Source organism: Sturnira hondurensis, unplaced genomic scaffold (assembly GCF_014824575.4).
Source record: "Sturnira hondurensis isolate 20B ecotype Veracruz unplaced genomic scaffold, ASM1482457v3 Scaffold0010428, whole genome shotgun sequence".
Taxonomy (NCBI): Eukaryota; Metazoa; Chordata; class Mammalia; order Chiroptera; family Phyllostomidae; genus Sturnira; species Sturnira hondurensis.
In genome coordinates this window covers 5346087-5365443 of record NW_028083059.1, presented here as the reverse complement: position 1 = coordinate 5365443, position 19357 = coordinate 5346087, and the positions used below count along the sequence as shown (strand labels likewise).

The 19357-nt window shown below is 40.6% G+C and overlaps 2 protein-coding genes across 5 annotated transcripts in view; one reads left to right on the top strand and one right to left on the bottom strand.

Annotated features, from left to right (window-relative positions):
* The window catches only part of DCBLD2 (discoidin, CUB and LCCL domain containing 2), a 93387-nt gene extending 78850 nt beyond the window's left edge, over positions 1-14537 (top strand). For both annotated transcript variants that reach the window (XM_037058916.1, XM_037058917.1), the window contains 4 exons: positions 3014-3107; positions 6363-6412; positions 9879-10016; positions 10747-14537. In XM_037058916.1, coding sequence (XP_036914811.1) covers positions 3014-3107; positions 6363-6412; positions 9879-10016; positions 10747-11216 — 752 coding nt within the window. In that variant the 3' untranslated portion in view covers positions 11217-14537. The remainder of the gene's footprint in view (positions 1-3013; positions 3108-6362; positions 6413-9878; positions 10017-10746) is intronic.
* A 12-nt stretch (positions 14538-14549) lies between these two features.
* ST3GAL6 (ST3 beta-galactoside alpha-2,3-sialyltransferase 6) overlaps positions 14550-19357 on the bottom strand; it is a 75690-nt gene continuing 70882 nt past the window's right edge. For all 3 annotated transcript variants that reach the window (XM_037058918.1, XM_037058920.1, XM_037058921.1), the window contains 2 exons: positions 17297-17449; positions 14550-16493 (listed from right to left, as the gene is read on the bottom strand). In XM_037058918.1, the coding sequence (XP_036914813.1) occupies positions 16407-16493; positions 17297-17449 (240 nt within the window). In that variant the 3' untranslated portion in view covers positions 14550-16406. The remainder of the gene's footprint in view (positions 16494-17296; positions 17450-19357) is intronic.

Below are 19357 nucleotides of genomic sequence, written 5' to 3'. Positions count from 1 at the left end.
AGCCCATGTCTGATGGTCAGTTAATATTTGATAAGGGAGGTGAGAGCGTGCAGTAAAGATTGTCTCTTCAACAAATGGTGTTGGCAGAATTGGACAGATACATGCAAAAAAAAAAAAGGAACTTGACTGCTAACTTACAGCATACACAGGGATAAACTCAAAATGGATAAAAGACTTAACTCTAAGTCATGGAACGATAAAAATCCTAGAAGAAAACAGGCAGTAAAATCTAAGATATATCTTATAGCAGTATTTTTGCTGATACATCTAGGGCAAGGGAAGTAAAGGAAAAAAGAAACAAATGGAACTACATCAAACTAAAAAGTTCCGGGACAGCAAAAGAAACAATCAAATGGAAAGGGAACCCTCTGTATCGGAGAACATATTTGCCAGTGATACATCTGATAAGGGGTTAATTTCCAAATATATAAAGAACATATACAACTCAACACCAGATAGACAATCAACCTAATTTTAAAAATGTTTAAAGGACCTCAATATATATTACTCCAAAGGGGATATACAGATGGCTCGTAGACATAGGAAAAAATGTTCAATGTCACTAATCGTCAGAGAAATGGAAATTAAAGCCACAATGAGATAGCACCTTGCACCTGCTAGAATGGCTGTCATCAGTAAATGAACAAACAAGTGCTGGTGAGGTTGCAGAGAAAAGGGGCCCTAATGCACTGTTGGGGGAATGCAGCCTGGTGCAGCCACTGTGGAAAAGTGAGTTACCCCAAAATATTAAAAACGGAAGTGTGTTTTGTCCCAGCAATCCCACTTCTGGGAATATATCATAAGAATCCTGAAACACTGATTAGAAAGGTAGTGTACAGCTCAAGTGCCCGTCAGTAGGTGAGTGGATAAAAGATGTACATTTATACAATGGGATTCTACATGGCTGTAAAAAAGAAGGAACTCTTACCCTTTGGGACAGTATGGATGGACCTGAAGAATACTATGCTGAGTGGAATAAGCCAGTCAGAGAAAGACAAATACCATATGATCTCACTCATATGTGGGATCTAATGAAAAAAAACAAACTGATGAGCCAGAGGCATGAATACATGAACAGACTGACAGATCCCAGAAGGAGGGGGAGGAATTGGAAGAAATTAGCCAGAGAACATATGCATAGCCCATGGACACCGACAACAGCTGGGGGGGAAGTGGGGTTGGATGGAGGAAGGCTAAGGGGGGAAAGGGGGGACATCTGTAATAGTGTCAACAATTTATAAAAATGTTTACAAATAAAAGAAGAACAAGGAATGTTACAGGTCTTTTTAATTGAAGAACTCCTTTTTTCTGGAACAGTGATATACAGACCCAAACCTAAGCAGGTGTTTTAAAACCTCTGATTAAATCAGACTGCAGCCATCTGAACCTGATTTTTCTCCAGTTTCACGAATTTTAGGGATAAAAAAGTACATTTACTTTTCTGAATTCGTAGTGCTTTCTAGCCCGAGTCAGGATTTTTGTTGTATGCACTTCTTCATTTTTGCATTCAGGCTGAGAGTGACAGAGAGAAGCATGTCATGGTCAGATTGGTGCCAGTGCAACTTCCAGCTGCTCCTTCAGTGGGGTACCAGGCAGAGACTGTGGCCTCTTTCCTGGGGTAGCTGCTCTGCCTGTTCTCAACAGTTGCCTCCATATGTTTTAAATGCTTGACCCAAAGATCTGCACTCACTCCCAATAACCTATTCAACTTACAAAGAAAGCAGAAGCCTTTAGAAGGAAACTCCCTTTTAGTGGAACCTGTAAACTCCCTGTACCCTCTGTCTAATGCACTAGAAAAGGGGATTCTTGGTACTACCCAAGGTTGACCACTTCACCCTGCCCTATGCCCACCCATCCAAGCCTCTCAGAAGCCTCATGTTATTGATCATCCTCTCCCTGTCCTGTTATGGTCTGTGTGTCTTTCTGTTACAGTTATAAGTGAATGAGGCCTATGTCTGGCAATGAACCCTCAGGAGACAGGAGCAGTTGGCCCCATCCTCATGGACAGGAGGGGGTTGATGGATGAAGAAAGAAACTGTTGTGGCACATGACCTTAGGCAGACCGTTTTCTGTATCATGGGCCCAGGATGCTTTATCTGTGGAGTGAGATGGGGGATTAAATGACCTACTCCCTGCAGGCTCCAGCATTGTGTCAGTTTCTGCCCTGCTGATCACCTGTTGGCTTTCTACACTTAACACACCTTCCTGTGTTTGTGAATACTGTGCCATCGTGTTGCAAAATCATTTCCTTTTGCTGGGTAATATTTATACTATAAGAGGCTACCATGATATACTTACTCCCTTTCATTGTTGGGCATTTGGGTTATTTCCAGTTTTTCACCCTTCTTCAGATACAGAAGCAAGCCTCTTTAAAGATACATCCTTGAATGTTACCTTAATTTTTTCCCTAAGATAAATTCTAGATATTTAATTGCCAAGTAATCGTTGTTTATGCATATCGCCCCAAACTAATACAGGAAGTATCAATTTTTATATTCCCATGAAAACATCTTTTTCCTAATATTCTCTTCAACAGTCAGTTATTTTAAACATCTGCCAGTTTGATAAGCAGAAATAGGATCTTATTCTGGTTTTAACTTTCCTTTCTCTGATTACTATTGAGCCTATCATGTTGAATGGTCACTTGCTTTTTTTTCCATGTAGTCACTCATCTCCTCCAACTTTTCTTTGTTTTGACTGTATATCTGTAATATGTTAATTATAGTAACCCTTATTACATGCAGAACATATTGTCTCAGTTATCCTTTGTCTTTCAATCATTGTTTTGGTTATTTAAGAAATTACTATGAAAAATTTCAAACGTAATACAAAGGTGGATCAAATAGTGTGTCAGACTTCCGTGTATGCATCAAAGTTCCCGAAGTTACTAGCTCATGCCTAGTCTCATTTCATAAATAAAGTTGATGGTATTTTTTGAGATAGAAACCTTTGAATGCTGATATGGTTAATCTTCACTCTTTCCCTTCAAATTTCTGCCTTTGGTACATTCCAGATGTAGCCTTGGCTGCCGTCCTTGTCCCCGTGCTCGTCATGGTGCTCACCACCCTCATTCTCGCATTAGTGTGTGCGTGGCATTGGAGAAACAGGTCAGTATGCGAGGAGCTCGCCTCACGGGGCCTAGAGGGGGTGATTCCGAGTGTGACACAGACACTAGGTAGAGAAGATGAACTGCAACTCGTCTCTTTGAGAGGGAGAATTAAGATAGCCATTAAAATAAAAGTACATGTTTCTCCTTTATTCCCATAAAAAGTGAGTATGTTCAGTTAATTACGGAGTACCTTTATTGTATCAAGTTTTGCAGTACACACTGTCATATACACATTAATAAAAATTTTCTAACACATAGTCAATAGGTGCTTTGTAATACTTACTGAAGGAGTGAAACACACTTGCTGTCTTCCAGGTGTTTGGCAAGATGGCACAAAATGAAGAACTGTAATATACGTTTATGAGTTATTTATGAAGTGCTGGAGAACACAAATGCAAGAACCCTGAGAGTTTTCTGAAATCTTTTCTTCGGGAAGGACTCTGTTTTACTAAAAAGAAGGGATTGCATCTGGCTAGATAGTGGAAGGTAGAGAATGGCCCAGACTGATGGAACTGCTTTGGGCAAAAGCACAACTCTCTGGGGCGTCGGCAGAATAGCAAGTCAGTTCCTGGGGTTTGGCATGGGAGAGTGCTGAGGAGGAACCACAGAAGGATAGCCTGGGCCAGGACCAGGGAGAGCTGTCTGGGGGAGAGAAATTGGGCTTTCACTCTGTAGATTGGAAATCGTTGGAGTGTGTTGAACAGACAGGTGGTATTACCAGAGGATTGTAGAAACATAGTGTCAGGAGTGTTGCAGAGTAATTGAAGAAGAGGTACTAGAAGAGACAGAAGAATTAGGAAACAGTAAAGGGTGGGCAAGGACATATCAGTGATTCTGGAAAAAAGAAAGATGAAGAGGGAGAGACGTCAGAGTCTCATCAGCGAGGTGCATGACTGGCTGTCACATCCAGGGAGCAGGAGGGATCTGGGATGATCGGAAGTTTCTGGCTTCTGCAGTTAGACCAGTAGGGATGTCATGAGTTGAGGCAACAGAGCAGGAGGGACAGTTTTGGTGGAGCAAGAGAATGACTTCCTTTGGCCATCCAAGAAGTATTTGAGCACTTGCCCCGTGCCTAGTATTGAGTGATGAACCCTAAAATTGACAGAATGGAAGAGGATACGGTGCGGAAGACTATTGGCCATGGTACCGACATGGATCCCAATGGATCCCAGGTTCATGATGTTGGGAGGTCGTCTGAGCAGAAACCCAACAAGTTAGTCCGAGGGCATTAGGGGAAGATGGAGGGGGACAGTGCTTTAGAGAAGATCAGGGAAGACACTCCGGACGCTTCCAGGGAGCTGGACAGCAACAACAATAACAATGAGAACAGCAGCAACAGTTCACTTTTATAGAAAACTAAATGCTGATTTTAGGTATAACTCTAAATGCCTTGCATGTTTTAACTAATTTGATCTTCACAACAACCTATGAAAAAGGTACTGTTACAAATCCCATTTGACAGAAGAAAGAAACATGGGGAGCATATATAACTTGCCCAAGGTCACCTGGACAGTGCATGGCAGAGTGGAGTTTTGGACCTGGATGCAGAGTCCACGCTCTTAACCACTGCTGCCTCTGAACGTGTCATCAGTCAGTGAGGTCAGACCCACTGTGGTTAAAGCACAGGGACGTGGGAGTGAGGGTTGAGGAGTAGAGGTGGCGAGGCGGGGGGTAGGAAGCAAGTCTTCAGATTTGTTAGGGTGGTGTTTAAAGAACACTGGACATTCAGACTCCCCAGAGGCACATGCAGTATGTGTCTGCTCAGGACACAGGGTCTGAGCTGCAGAACTGAAGTTACTTCTAAGCATGGTGGTTGACATTGCTGACAGCTGGCTTCACGAGAGTAGAAGGGGAGATACTACTAAAGGTCTGTGGAAAATAGTGGGGAGGAGAATAATTAAAACAGCTGCAATGGTTGGAACCTGAACTCATGCCAAGCACTGTTCTAAGCACTTGACATGTAATGAATAAATAACCTGAAGCTTTGAGAGTAGGTAAAATCTTTTATAGTACAACCCTTGGCTAATAATCATACCATTCATTGTCCTAGGACATACCATTCGTAGGACAATTAATTGTCCTAGCTATGTAAGGCATCTAACTTGCATTTAGAAATGATTGTTGATTTCCTTTTATTTAGAAGTCTTATGGTAATTTGAGGATTTTTCAGGAGAAATGTTACTATTAAACCAGTATTTTAATATAACATTGCAGTTTTGGATTAACACCTTCAGCACCTGCCATCTCTTCCACAAATTTTACATTGTACTTTACTTTGGAATAATGAAATGTTTCATTTTAAATACAGTCAGACTCTAAAATAAGGAAGTCTTTAATATCAATACTGTAAGCATAGTTTAATACTGGAGGAGAGTTTCCAGGTGGGAAAAGCACATGGCTTGGGCTCTTTGAGAAAACCACATTTGTGATCTTAAGCAGATCACATAACCGTCTTGTCGTGTTTTATGCCCTGGTATATGTCTGCTTTCTCTCTAGCTTGCAAAGCATTAACTTTAATTAGATTCACATCCTTGAATCAGACACTGTCCTTCGTAAAAGGCTCTTGGTAGATGGTAATTCTTAATGAAGGGATGGGAGCTTCTTCCTGGGGTGGGAGGATAGACCAGGATTCTGAGGGGTGGGCTGGGCAGCATCTTCTCCGTTGTGCATGTAGCTCTCATCTTGCAGGCCTGGAGAACCCTGTTTCCTTCCCTCAGCTGTTTGTCACCATTGATGACCGAGTTGATTTATCCTGGATGGTTGGGGGAATTTAGCCTACGCAGTTAAGGAAGTGTGACACTTGAAACTTCTCTGGGACAGAGGACCATAGGTGAAAAGTAGAGAATTAGAAGAATAACAATGCAGAAGAAAAAGTGGGGATTTTTGTTGTTCTGTGAAATTTGTATTTGAAACCAAATCAGACCTAACCATGGTTTTGCCGTACAAACCCATACATCAGGGCTAGATGATTTGATTCAGTCTTTTTACCTACAGACTAAGCCTTTTTTATTTATTCCTTTTGAAATAGTTGGGTAATGGGATAACTCGTTCAGGAGACAGTTAATATTTATTGAGAATCCAGAATTTATTAACCTCAACAAAATCAAATGGAATACAGGACTCTGCCAGGTGAGCAGCGAGTGGAAATGTGTGCTCATGACTAATCATTAACTTTGGTGTTTTTCCTGCAGTTTCAGGGCTGTTTTACTAGTGCATTCACTCTATTTGCTAACTTTTTTCTGTACTTTTCCAGAAAGAAAAAAACTGAAGGCACCTATGACTTACCTTACTGGGACCGGGCAGGTAACTCATGACTTTGCACCTCTTTCTGTCAGCAGGAAGCCCCTCCACTCCAGGTGGCCGTAGTGAGAGGAAAGTTGTTTTCAGGCCCACTTAAAGGCCTTGGCACTGTTAGAAAAACACATCCCTCCTCTGTCTGTTCATTTTCACTCTTCTGTTAAATCTCTTCTAGTCACTAAGTAGTGAAATGGAAAGGAATTCTGTTTCCTCTGGAAAACCTGTCTGGGTTTTATCGTCTGTTTCTCTTGAGGAGACCAGCTTTCTTTAAGGCCCATGTGAACACTGTAAGAAGCAAAGAATTTGGGTCCCAGCGGCAAACACACTGTACTGTGGGTGTGTACCAGGTGGAGTCCGGCAGTGCAGAAATCCATGAGCTCTGCCGTCTCTGCCATGTTGAGTTGTCGTATTCTGAATTCCAACTCTGTGCGGCAGGCGGCAGATTGCTGCAAGATACACCAGAGGCCCCTACAGGTCTCCCACTTCCGGACACTACTTAAGCAAATCTCAGGAACCAAGGGTTCACCACTGTGACCAGGGTTAAAAAGAACCGTGGCAGATGTTCATCACATGCTGCTAGCTCCCCAAGGTGGATTTTGGAAAAAACAGACAATATTAAGAATCACCCCTACCACAGACAAACTATATCTGGCTAGTAATCTGCTTCTGTATATGCTTTTGATAGAGATTTCTACTGTGTTCTGCTTTGCACTGAATGTGTTCTATCAAAGCAAAAAAATAATCTTGAACAACTTAAGGAACTGGAAACAGAAGAAAAACTAAACCCAAAGCTCCCATAAGGAGGGAAGTAATACAAATTAGAGGAGAGATAAACAAAATAGAAAATAGGAAAACAATAGAGAAAAATCAGTGAAACCAAAAGTTGGTTCTTCAGAAAAGATCAACAGAAGTGACAGACCTATAGCTAGATGGACTAAAAAAGGGAGGAGAAGATTCAAATTACTATAATCAGAATTAAAGTGGGAACATTTCTACCAGTTCTCTGGAAATGCAAAGGATTATAAGACACGATGAAAATGTGTACACCAAGAAACTGAATAACTTAGATGCAGTGCATCAATTCTGAGAAGCACAAAACCTACCAAGACTGAATCATGAAGAAATACAAAACTGGAACAAACCTAAAACTAGTAAAGAGGTTAAGTTAATAATAAAAAATCTCCCAATAGAGAAAAGTCCTGGACCTGATGGCTTCACTGGTAAATTCTACCAAATATTTGAAGAAGAACTAAACCTTAAAGATTCCACCACAAGAAGCTATTAAAACCAATAAATGCACTCAGCAAAGTGGCAGGACACAGAGTCCACATGCAGAGACCAGTTGTGTTCCCATACGCAGTCAACAATCTGAACAGAAATTACAGACACAATTGCATTGGTAATAGCATCAAAAAGAGGAAAATAGTTAGGAATTAACCAAGGAAGTGAAAGACGTATACAATAATGAAAATACTGCTAAAAGAAATTTTTAAACCATAAATAGAAATGCATCCTGTGTTCAGGGACTTGAAGGTTTAATATTGTTAACATCACCACTGCTCACAGCAGTCTACAGATTCAGTATGAATCCCCATCACAATCCCAGTGTTATTTTTGCAAAATTAGAAAAATTTATCTTAAAATTCTGGCACTCTAAATAGCCCAAACTATCTTTAAAAAGAACAAAATTGGAAGACTCATACTTCCTCATTTCAAAACTTACTCCAAAGCAACAGTGATCAGAACTGTGTGGTAAAGGGAACAGTGTGATAGTGGCAGAAAGAGAGAGAGAGGCTAATGGAATAGAGAACCCAGAAACAAACCCTCATAAATATGGGCAAGTGGTTTTTGACAAGGGTGCCCAGACCATTCATTGAGGAAAGGACTGGCTTTTCAAGAAATGGTGTGGGGAAACTGGATATCCACATGCAAAAGAATGAAGTTGGACCCTACCCTAACACCATGTGCAAAAGTTCACTCAAAAGGGATCAAGGACCAAAATAAAGGCCTAAAAACAATAAAACTCTTAGAAGAAAACCTAGTACAAAAACTTCATAACATTGGATTTGGCATTGATTTCTTGATATGACACCAAATGCCCAGATAACAAAAGAAAAAAGTAGACAATTGGACTTCATGAAAATTTCTAAGTTTTGTATATCAAAACATTATCCACAGAATAAAAAGGCAACCCACAGAATGGAAGAAAATATTTGCAAGTCATATATTTGATGAAGGAATAATACTTAGATATGTATGGAATTTCTAAAACTCAACAACGAAAACAACAATACAATTCAAAAATAGGCAAAGGACTTGAATAGTCATTTCTCTAGAGAATATCTACAAATGGCAATGAGCACATGAAAAGATACTCAGCTGATCTTTAGGGGAATGCAAATCAAAATTACAATGACATACCACCTCACCCAGACCTATTCGGATGATGCCTACTTAAAAAACAAGTGTTGGTGAAGTTGTAGAGAAACTGGAAATTGTGTACTGTCGGTGGGAATGTAAAAAGTTAACAGCTGCTGTGTAAAACACTATGGTAGTTCCTCAAAAAATTAAAAATAGAACTGCCATATGATTCAGCAATTCCACTTGGGTATATACATGCCTATGATAATTAAAAGCAAGGTCTCAAGGAAATGTTTCTACACCCATTTTCATTGCACTATTATTTACAACAGTTAAAATGCAGAAACATCAACTGATGAATGTATGTGTAATATATATACATGCAGTGGAATTTTTTTTAAATTTTCTATTGTAGACGTTATTACAGATGTCCCCCATTTATATTATCCATTCTTAAGAAGGAAATTCTGTATCATGCTACAACATGGATGGACCTTAAAGACACTGTGCTAAGTGAAATAAGGCAGTCACAAAGACAAATACTGTAGGATCCCACTCCTACAGGTTAGAGTAGTTAAAATCATCAAGACGGGAAGCAGAATGGTGGGTACCAGGACCTGGGTGGAGGGGCAACTGTTGTAATAGGTATAGAGTTCCGTTGTACAAGATGAGGAGTTACAGAGATGGATAGCAGTGATGGTACTACAGTGTGAATGTATTTAATGCCACTGAACTGTGCACTTAAAAGTGGTTAAGGTGGTGAATTTTGTTATGTGTATTCTACAGTAAAAATGAAGCTTGGCCTTGATTGGTTGGAGCATCATTCTGTGCACCAGAAGGTTATGGGGTTGATCGCTGGTTGGGGTGCATATAGGAGGCAACCACTGTTTCCTTCTCATATCGATGTTTCTGTCTCTCCCTTCCTCTCTAAAATCAATTTTTAAAAAACCCTCGGGCGAGGATTAAAAGGAAAGAGGCTTGTTTGAACATAAAGGCTAGTTGGTCTGTGTGTTACAGAAATGGCTTAAATGGAACAGAACTTCATATACTGTCACGAGTTCAGACAAAGGTTTTTATTTAACGGTCTCTTTTGCGTACAATCACATTGAAGGTTGGTGGAAAGGAATGAAGCATTTTCTCCCTGCCAAATCAGTGGAACATGAAGAAACGCCAGTTCGCTACAGCAGTAGTGAGGTTAATCACTTGAGTCCGAGAGAGGTCACCACGATGCTGCAGACTGACTCTGCAGGTAACTACGTGGCAGCCTTCGGCCTGGTCCAAGGAGAAGCTGCCATGCTTGCTGTACGGGCCTTTGGGGTCTGCAGTGTCTTTTATGTTTTTCCTGTGTGAGAGATCAGCGACTTTCGGGAGGTAGAGCACTTTTTAAAAAGTTGGTCTTGACTAATTTCTGTGCCTCAGATGTTCTAGCCATAAAATTGGGGCATTCACTTCAAAAACCTATGGACATTTTTTGTCTTTTTACCTGGAAATTTGGTTTTATTGGGAATATAGAGATGTTAAAAAATGAGCAGAAAAGATATAGTGAGACTTACTGTATTTATCATATTAATATTTATTAATATGTTTATTAATATATTTAATATCATATATTTATCATATTAACCTGGTGTATATTTATTGTAAATATTCCCCCTGAAATTATATTTTCATATTACTCAAATAATGGAACATTTCTTTTCCAGTGAAATACTATCTATTATAACTGAAGAATTTATACAAACACTCTTTATATAATAGCACACGAGTGAGGCTTTCTGGCATATTAACTTATTACTGTACCATACAAGATAGCATCTTTCATTTTAATTTTGGTTTCTACAGTGTCTGTGTTGATAGCAACAAAAGTTCCGTTAAGAAGTGTTTGCTTTTGGTGTAAGCCTGAGGCTTCCACCCTAAATTGTATAAGCTGTGTGTTAGTGAGGTGACTTCCTGTTGTTTGTCTTCCGCACTGTCCACAGAGTATGCACAGCCGCTCGTGGGAGGACTTGTTGGCACACTTCATCAGAGGTCTACCTTTAAACCAGAAGAAGGAAAAGAAACAGGCTACGCCGACCTCGATCCTTACAACTCCCCGATGCAAGAAGTTTACCATGCCTACGCTGAACCACTCCCAATTACTGGGCCGGAGTACGCAACCCCAATCGTCATGGATATATCGGGGCACACCACAGCTCCGGTTGGTCTGCCCTCAACGTCCACTTTCAAAGCTACAGGGAACCAACCTCCTCCTCTGGGGGGAACGTACAGCACTCTCCTCTCCAGGACTGACAGCTGCTCCTCAGCCCGGGCCCAGTATGATACCCCCAAAGGTGGGAAGCCAGGTCCCAGTGCCCCGGACGAACTGGTGTACCAGGTGCCACAGAGCGCACAGGAGGCGTCGGGAACAGGGAGGGATGGTGACGGTGGTGTTTCTAAAGAAACCCTTTGAAGGTGATGCTGCTCTTTACAAAGCATCGTTTTAAAGCACATGGCCTTTTTGTCCTATTAGTGGTAGTAATACATAGAATGTACTACATGTCTGTCATGAATGTCATTGGGGGAAATGGGGTGACCGAGGTACAGAAACTACTAGTCTTGTCATCTTGCTTTGAAAGTGTTACTGTGGCACACTTACTGCTTGCCTGTTAGGTTTTGAACATCCTGTTTGTTACTACTGTAAAACGCTATTTTGAACACAGAAAAGGCTCCCTACTATGCACTTCAAAGAAATTAAAAATCACTGAGTTAATATTTATTACCAATGCTGCAGGTACATGTGATAAATTCGAGAAGTGGCTTTGTGAGCCTGACTGGCAATAATGCATGGTACTGTTCTTGAAATGCCTAATGGCTTGAAATTCTCCTCTTTGTGGAAGATGGGTACTGCCATGATTTCCTCCTCTCCCATTCCTGTATTGCTTTCTGGGTTTTTGAAAAAATGGCAACGAGTGATAAAATCATTGTTTTGATTGCAGTCTTACGCACTTGTCCATTTTTCCTTAAGAGAGCTCTAGGTGAGAAACTCTGGCTTGTGATGAGCAGGGTGACTGATTTTCACTTTTTCACACTCTTAAGTGCTTTGACATTGACTGTACATGACCCAGTCCCATCCCTGCCTATTCCACCTGGGACCCATGAAATGTCCTTGTGTTTATAAAATGTTTGGGTTTTTTCAGGGGGTCATGATCGCTTTATCAGACCTCACAAATTCACGTTTTAAGTTTACTTCTCTATGTGGAAACGGGAACTTTACCATTTAAAAAAGCTCTGAAAGAGATGCCGTTCCTCCCCTCCATCTTGATTTGCAGTGGGGTTTTTCCTGAGCGAGTTGTGAAAAGTTGAGGGCTTCCAAGCAGACACTGTAAACACGACCCACTTAATATTTATCCCAGTGAAAGGCAGAACCATTCTTCAGAAGTCATATAAATTACCTATAAAAATAGTAGCTAGAATTTGCTCTTTCATTTTACGTGTAGATAGAATTTTTTTTAAATCACAAGGTGTTTTTTACTTTTAATTAAATAAAAAAACTTTGTTTTCCATAAACTATTATCAGATCTATAAACCCAGCGTGCACTCTTCAGCTCTGTGTGACTGTGCTGCTGTGTGGCGAGCCGTGGGAGTAGTTATGTGTGTCGTGTCACGCCTAGGAAGAGGTGTTGCGGCGTCCCAGCACGGGACCTTGCACGTGTAGTTCTTGGTACCTCTGGGCAACTTGTTAGTCGCCACTTGCCCAGAACTAGTTTCAGGTTTGTGAAATAGAAATCGTCTGCAGTTTACCAGCCTGTAATGTAAAAACCATGTTTAAATGTCTTTAGACGGGCAACATGACGTAAGCTGACCATGTGATTAAAAGTTGACCTTCTTCTGGAAACCTTAATTTGTGGACTTAATAGAAATGTACTTTTCCACTGGGTCCAAGTTACCTCTGTTGGCTTGGGCCACCAGTTTATGTGGTGGCCAGCATTTGCTAAATTGGACTAGCGGGGAACAGTCTTCCTCTGTGGCTTCCTGAGTATATCAGTAAGCTGAATCGTTGCTTCAAAACAGAGCTGTTTATTCCTACAGCCTCCTTGCCCTCTACTCGACGTGGTTGGCTTTATTTTCATTGGCTTTTGCTTCTGCAAATACACTGAGGCATAATTTTATTCATAGAAAAGCCAATACATACTGTTTCAAAACATTTGAGACAAAAAGCACAGGTATTGAACTTTTATTAGAACATTAGAGTGTGTGAAGCACATGTATTAATGGAGTCATCCCCTTTCAGAGGGGAAGAGAGTAAGCCAATTGCTTTATTTTTTTAATTCATCCTTAGTACACAGAGAATATACTTTCCCTAAAATCGTATGCCTGAAGCTTTAAGAGAAATGTTTTCAGTGACTTTCATTTTCCCGAAGATGCTCGCTATTTTTGTGTAATTGTGTGCACCTATTTTTCCCATAGAACTTTTTTTTGAGAAGCCAGTGTTTTCTTAAACGATGCGTGTTTGAAGACTTGATTCATGTTGCCACTGTGCTGGCCTTGAACTGCCAATGATTTTTTTTTTTTACAAAATACTGAGTTTTTACTACTTTTATGTATTTGACTTTCCAAATGAAGAGCTGAGCCTGATACAAAGGGTTGTTCTGGTTTTGTACTTTTAGTTTGTTTTCATAGTTGAGTTTTAGGGTTTGGGGTTTTTTTTTAAACTACATTTATATGTCTGATATATAGCTTTGAAGACAATCAAATAACAACTGAAAATGTGAAATCACCCATTTTTTACAAAATTTCCTTGAATCTTTATTCTTTGCTTGAAACATGTAAAAGACTTAAGTCACTGTGGTTTATTGAGTTACATGTTTTTTCCTGTTGATACAACTATAAAAACAGAATCAGACAACGGTGCAACGAGTGTGGCTATTATGTGTTTCATAAAATAACACTGACTTCACTGTTCCTTGATCTTAGGAACCAGCACAGTTAAAGATATTGTGAATGCTGATTATATTTTTTTGAAAGCTGTATATCCAAATAGATCCTTTTATATGCTGCTGGGTCTAGTCCAGTTATTTAAGTTCATGTTTCACTGTTTGCACTTTGCATTGAACAATGGGTTTAGTTCACTGATGAAATGGTTCTGGTAGAGAAATTATACAGTAATTGAAAATATGTTGTGTGTGTACTTGCCCTTGCCCTCACAGGGGGAGGGGCAGAAAATGAGCTCATCTAAATATTGATGTGGCTGAAATTCCATGGGAAGTGATAAAGCTTGAACGTGTTGCCTTGGCTTCACATTGTCATCTGGAGAACGGGCCGTAGCAGCACCATGTCAGATGACACGATGAGAAAGAATAGATTTGGCTTTTCAGACCTTTTTTTACTCTTAAAGGTGAAATCAGTGAAGCTCTACCTGAAAGTTACCTATTAGCTCTGCCTTTCAGTTCTGAACTTGAAGTCCATAAACTGCAAAATCTAAGAGTTGGGTAGTTACTAAAATACTTTCTAGGTCATGTGTGGTACCAATTCTCATTTAATCCAGCTTGTGACTAGTTTCTTCTTTTTTTTCCCCATTTTTTTGGCACTAGGAATGGTGGAGACAAAACATATTGAAATACATATTGGAAATAAAAATGGCTTGAGTGTCAGTGATATTTTCCCAGAATGTACTTTTCTTACCTCGGCATGTACTGTAGTCACTCAGTATTTGTATATGTTGCTAGAATTTAGATTGTATAAACAGTGAGGTTTTAATGTGTTCATGTGTTTTAATAAATTGTATATATGTGTTTTGCTCAGATTTTTTGGGGGGGCTTAACTAAAACCACCTTGAAGTTTATACCCCTCCCTTATTCTACACAAAATACCAAATTCCTCAGTTTAAACATCGGTCAGAAAATTTTATGGCCAATATTATAATACACACAGTAACATCTAGAAATGCCACCATACTGGTTTTTGACTTTGACTTTTTCTGTACCCAGCAGTATCCTTGTCGAAGCTGGAATTACTTCACATCAAACTGAACTCACCGGCCAAGCTTCAGCCTCTGGCTGGCTGTGTGGTAGGAGGGAGAGGTCACACTAACACGTGGACTCCAGTCTACTGCTGGCCTTCCCCGCCGCCGATTAGGAGGATCACATGAAACTGGTACTGTGCAAACGTACGCTATTAACAAAACGTCGTCCATATTTAATGTCTGGGTCTGGATTAAATCAACTACTTTCTTCCCTTACCTGCTTTGTCAGTACTTCATTTATTCCTGTTTCTGGTCTAACATTTCATCCTTTATACACTTCAGAGAGGCCGGTTGGTTTTCAGTAACATCAGTGTCTCCTAGTGATACTAATTTGTTCAGCACAGATTTCTTCTGGTATAACTTCTGTTCTCTTCCCTTCGTCTTCACCACTGTCCCCACCCCACCCCACCATAGCCTTTAGCCATAAGCAGTCAAATGGGAAGGGAGACCAGCTCCCCACTGTTGGTAGGGCTGGCTTGTTTGCAGCTTGGAGGGTTCTTCTCTGGTGAACCCTAAGTAGCCAGGGAAGCTTTCCATTTGAAGACGAGAGATGAAAATACCATTTGGATCCAAAAATACCTTGACTCTTCTTCAGGGGTTCCTTACTTCTGCCTTTTTCATCTTTCTAATTTACTTCAAATCGTAAAATTGTAAACTTAATGAATTAAACCAGGCAACACACAAAGTTTAAGGATTTTTCTCCTTGAATGTGTCTAACTCAGCTTCTTTGTATAAACTTTATTTCTTTGAAATAATGCAGTCGCAAGACTTTAAAAACTGCATTCTTTGGTTATTTACTCACCTACAATTTCATGTTTAGCCTATTTCCATGTAAAAACAAAAACTGCCATCTTTATTCTACCTAATTACTCATCATAATCATGGTTTACTTAATTGCAGGACAAAAAGCCTAATTGTACCACATGATTTTAGATTTCCATTACCATCCCCACTGCTGTATCAGAGCTGGTTTAATATCAAATCAGGTTCCTTAAATAAAACAAACAAACTGAACAGCCATCCAGGTACAGACCTGAAGTGCTTCCAGTTTGCCATCCCAGAGCACGGCCACACGCCCGTTTCCCCTATTTACGATAGCTGTATGTCATCTTGTGCTTCGTTGCGGTGAATTTAAATTCTCAGACTTACTAGGAAAAAACATCCCTTCAAAGGTTTAAGATGAAATAACTAAAAAGATGTTTAAAAACACCGGAAAACTAGCTTATTTTAAGATGCAATTATAACTTCTTTCCCTGATATCCTGATATCTCTTGGTTTTCATAAATTAAATACAGTCGTAGAAATTAAGCTGGTGGTTATGAATCACCAGGCGGCAATAGGCTTAATATACAGGGTCCAGCGCAAAAAAACGCCCCCAATTTATTACAAAATAATGAGCATGTCATTCTGTAACTTCGCAATATCACACTCAAGCACACCATGTGACATTTCAGGTGAGATGTTCAAATTAAAACCATAAATTATTACAGCCAAATGGTCCCCAACACTCAGGCAGGCGTAACTTCTGCCGGACCCTGTACCTCAGTTCTTGACAAGTACATACATTTAAAAATAAACTAAAAATTGCAGTATAAAAATAAAACTATGCTGTTAGTATGATCTTCGCTGTCCGGAGGGTCAGTCTTGAATCAGGTTGACTACAAAGTTCTTTTCCGTAATGTCCTTCAGAAAAAGCTGCTCCGCGGTCACATTGTGGTACGCGCTCTAGGAAGTAAAAGTAAAAGAGAGTCACCACTTACCCGACTCTCAGGTGAGCAGCAGTGGAGTATGCCGTGTCTCAAAAGCCTAGGAATGAAAACCTCAAATACAGCAAGCGGCTGTGATTCCGTGGGATATAACCATATCCTCCGTGGAAATCACATTTCAGTATTAAAAATGTACAGATAACATTTGCATTTCATCATTCAGGATGTGCCACTAGTTCAAGTTAGAATTAGGAAGACAGAACACTCCTTCCCGGTCTATTAAATAAAAACTTTGAAGATTCAAATCAACTACCATTGATCCCTAATTCAAGAGAAGCATGACCGACTGTTAAAAGATTATAACCTTTCTGGCCATAAAGATGCTTTCATGGAGTTAAAATGTTACCGATCTTCTTGTCTATTTAACTGCAAAAATAACACGAAAATAATTACCATGGAAATGGCTATGCTTTTAGGTGAATTTGTAATATCTCCCAACAGTAGATTGATTACATGTATATTTAAATGGTGCAAATTTGGGACAGTATCTAAGATAAGGTTTGGTCCCTATGTGGGTTTGATGATACTTGACCAAAACAGATTCTCCCACGGGTCTGAGGCCCACAAACTTGGAATTGCTACTGTAGCAAAACACTCTGGACTGGAGCCCTAATTTCTGCACTTGGCAGCTCTAAAACCTTACCAAGCCCTCGACCTCTCAAAAGCTCTTCCCTCAGTAAAGTGTCAGGGTGAGAAGAGAGAAAATGGGTTTTCCAACTCTAAAAATCAAAGACTGCACGCACACACGCACACGTGTATTACCTTATTCATCAGAGACATGGTGGCGTTTCCATAGTAGTGCAAAGGACTCTTGAGGTCAGAAAAGTTGTATTTAAAACCAGCAAGATGAACTTCATGACATATATGAAATGCCAACGTGATGGCAATAATGCCTGTTGTTGGGTGTTTGGGTTTCTGGGAAAGGGAATTAAAATTTTTCTTAAAATCCAAATGAGACACTTGCCCCCAAAGCCTATGTGGGTGTCCTGATCTTACAAATCTGATTATTTAGGTCGAGGGAAAGACTAACTTTAACCAAAGAACCTCAGTGATAAGTTATACTAGTAAGCCTTACAACTTACTAGTTGTAAGAAAGTACTACTTACAACCAGTAAGTACAGCATACTAATTTCTGACTAGAAAACAAGGATTCCAGACATACACATAGTAACGTCACAGTCTCAACCGGATCCTCATTCGTTTGAAAACAAAGAAAAAGCACCACATATACATATATTCAGAAAGTGTGCTATAACGAGTTTGACGGGAGGATCTTGGCATTCAAAGTTTTCGTTCTTAGTAGGATTGCCTTCAAAGGCATAAACAAAATGTATCAAAGGGTTGGTTTATTTGGGGTTTTTTAGAGGAAGAGGGAAATAGGAAGAGAAACATTGATGTGAGGGTAAAATATCAATTGGTTCCTCCTTGTACCCACCTCAGTCAGGGGACTGAACCCACAACCCAGGCATGTGCCCCGACTGGGAATTGAAACTACCTTTGTGGGATGAAACCCAACCACCAAGCCACCCCAGTCAGGGCTGTTACCAAAGTGTTATCACAACAATTCAAGGAGATTCCCTTTTGCTTAAATGTTTTTTTACGGAGCCCATGGAAATTACATGTGACTAATCAGGATTTTGAGGAAGGAAAAGAAAATCAAAGCAGCACGGTACAATCAAGTAAACATCAGGAGGCAAAGAAAGCCTAGCAGCCTTTTATACAAGATTTTCTTTACCCCATGCACTACTGTGACTTCACCATAAGCCTCCACCATATGCTGGAAAAGGAGGTTCATGGCTGGGTTAGAGAGACACCCGTACAATGTCATGGACCCATCCCATCTCTGTTTCCATCTCCTGTGCCTCCCCGTGTCCTGACTTCCTTTCATCACACCTTAGACCACTTTGTTAGGATTATTGCCTTCAATTCTCTGGCACCTGTCACCCACAGAACCTGCATTACACCTGACAGAATCTTAATCCTGGCTAAACCCACACCCGAGCAGAATGGGGCAAGAGAAACAACATACCTGCCTGGTCACATGTAACATTTATGACCAACGTTTCAAGCAGGCGTTCAGTTGGTCCAACAGTCCAATTCCATCCCCTAGTAAATTTCCATTCCTACTACTCTCCAAGATGACACTTATTCCTCTCTCCTCCAACAGCCCTGGCCTTCCTCCTACTTCAACAATTTGATCCTTGTTTTCTAACAAGAAATCGCATAAAAACTACATCATCTTCCCAACTCCAAATCTACCTTCATCTTTACCCACATCTTCAGCACTCGCTCCTCTTAACGGGGCTGAGATATCCCTGTTTCACCTACGGCCAGCTGCTCTGGCCAGCTGCTCCGTGAGCGCACCACGTGCACCACACCTCCCCTCCACCACTCGGCTGCTGCCTCCGGCGAGCCACTTTCTCCCCCCTTCCTTCGACACACAGACACACCTTTCACAAAGCCAATCCTTGATCCCATGTTCTCTTCCACCCATTTCTCTCTCTCTAGCAAAACCCCGTTCAAGATTTGTCTCTGCGGTTTGTGTCCTGGGTCCTCTTTCATCCGTTTCAAACGCCTTCCTCCTTCATTCCAGTTCATGCCCTTCGTATGACTCCATACAGAACCGAGGTTTACTGTGTGTGCCCAAGCTCTGCATGGCACCTGACCTGGGCGGCCTCTCTGAAATACTGCGGTGTCCTCTTGGGCTCCAGGGACACCCTGTCCTCCTGGGCCTGGGATCTAGTCACAACTAGTCCCAGTACCATCTCTAAGTAAGACGGGGTCTCCTGTGCTTTTGGAGTTAAGATGCTACCAAAAGCCAAG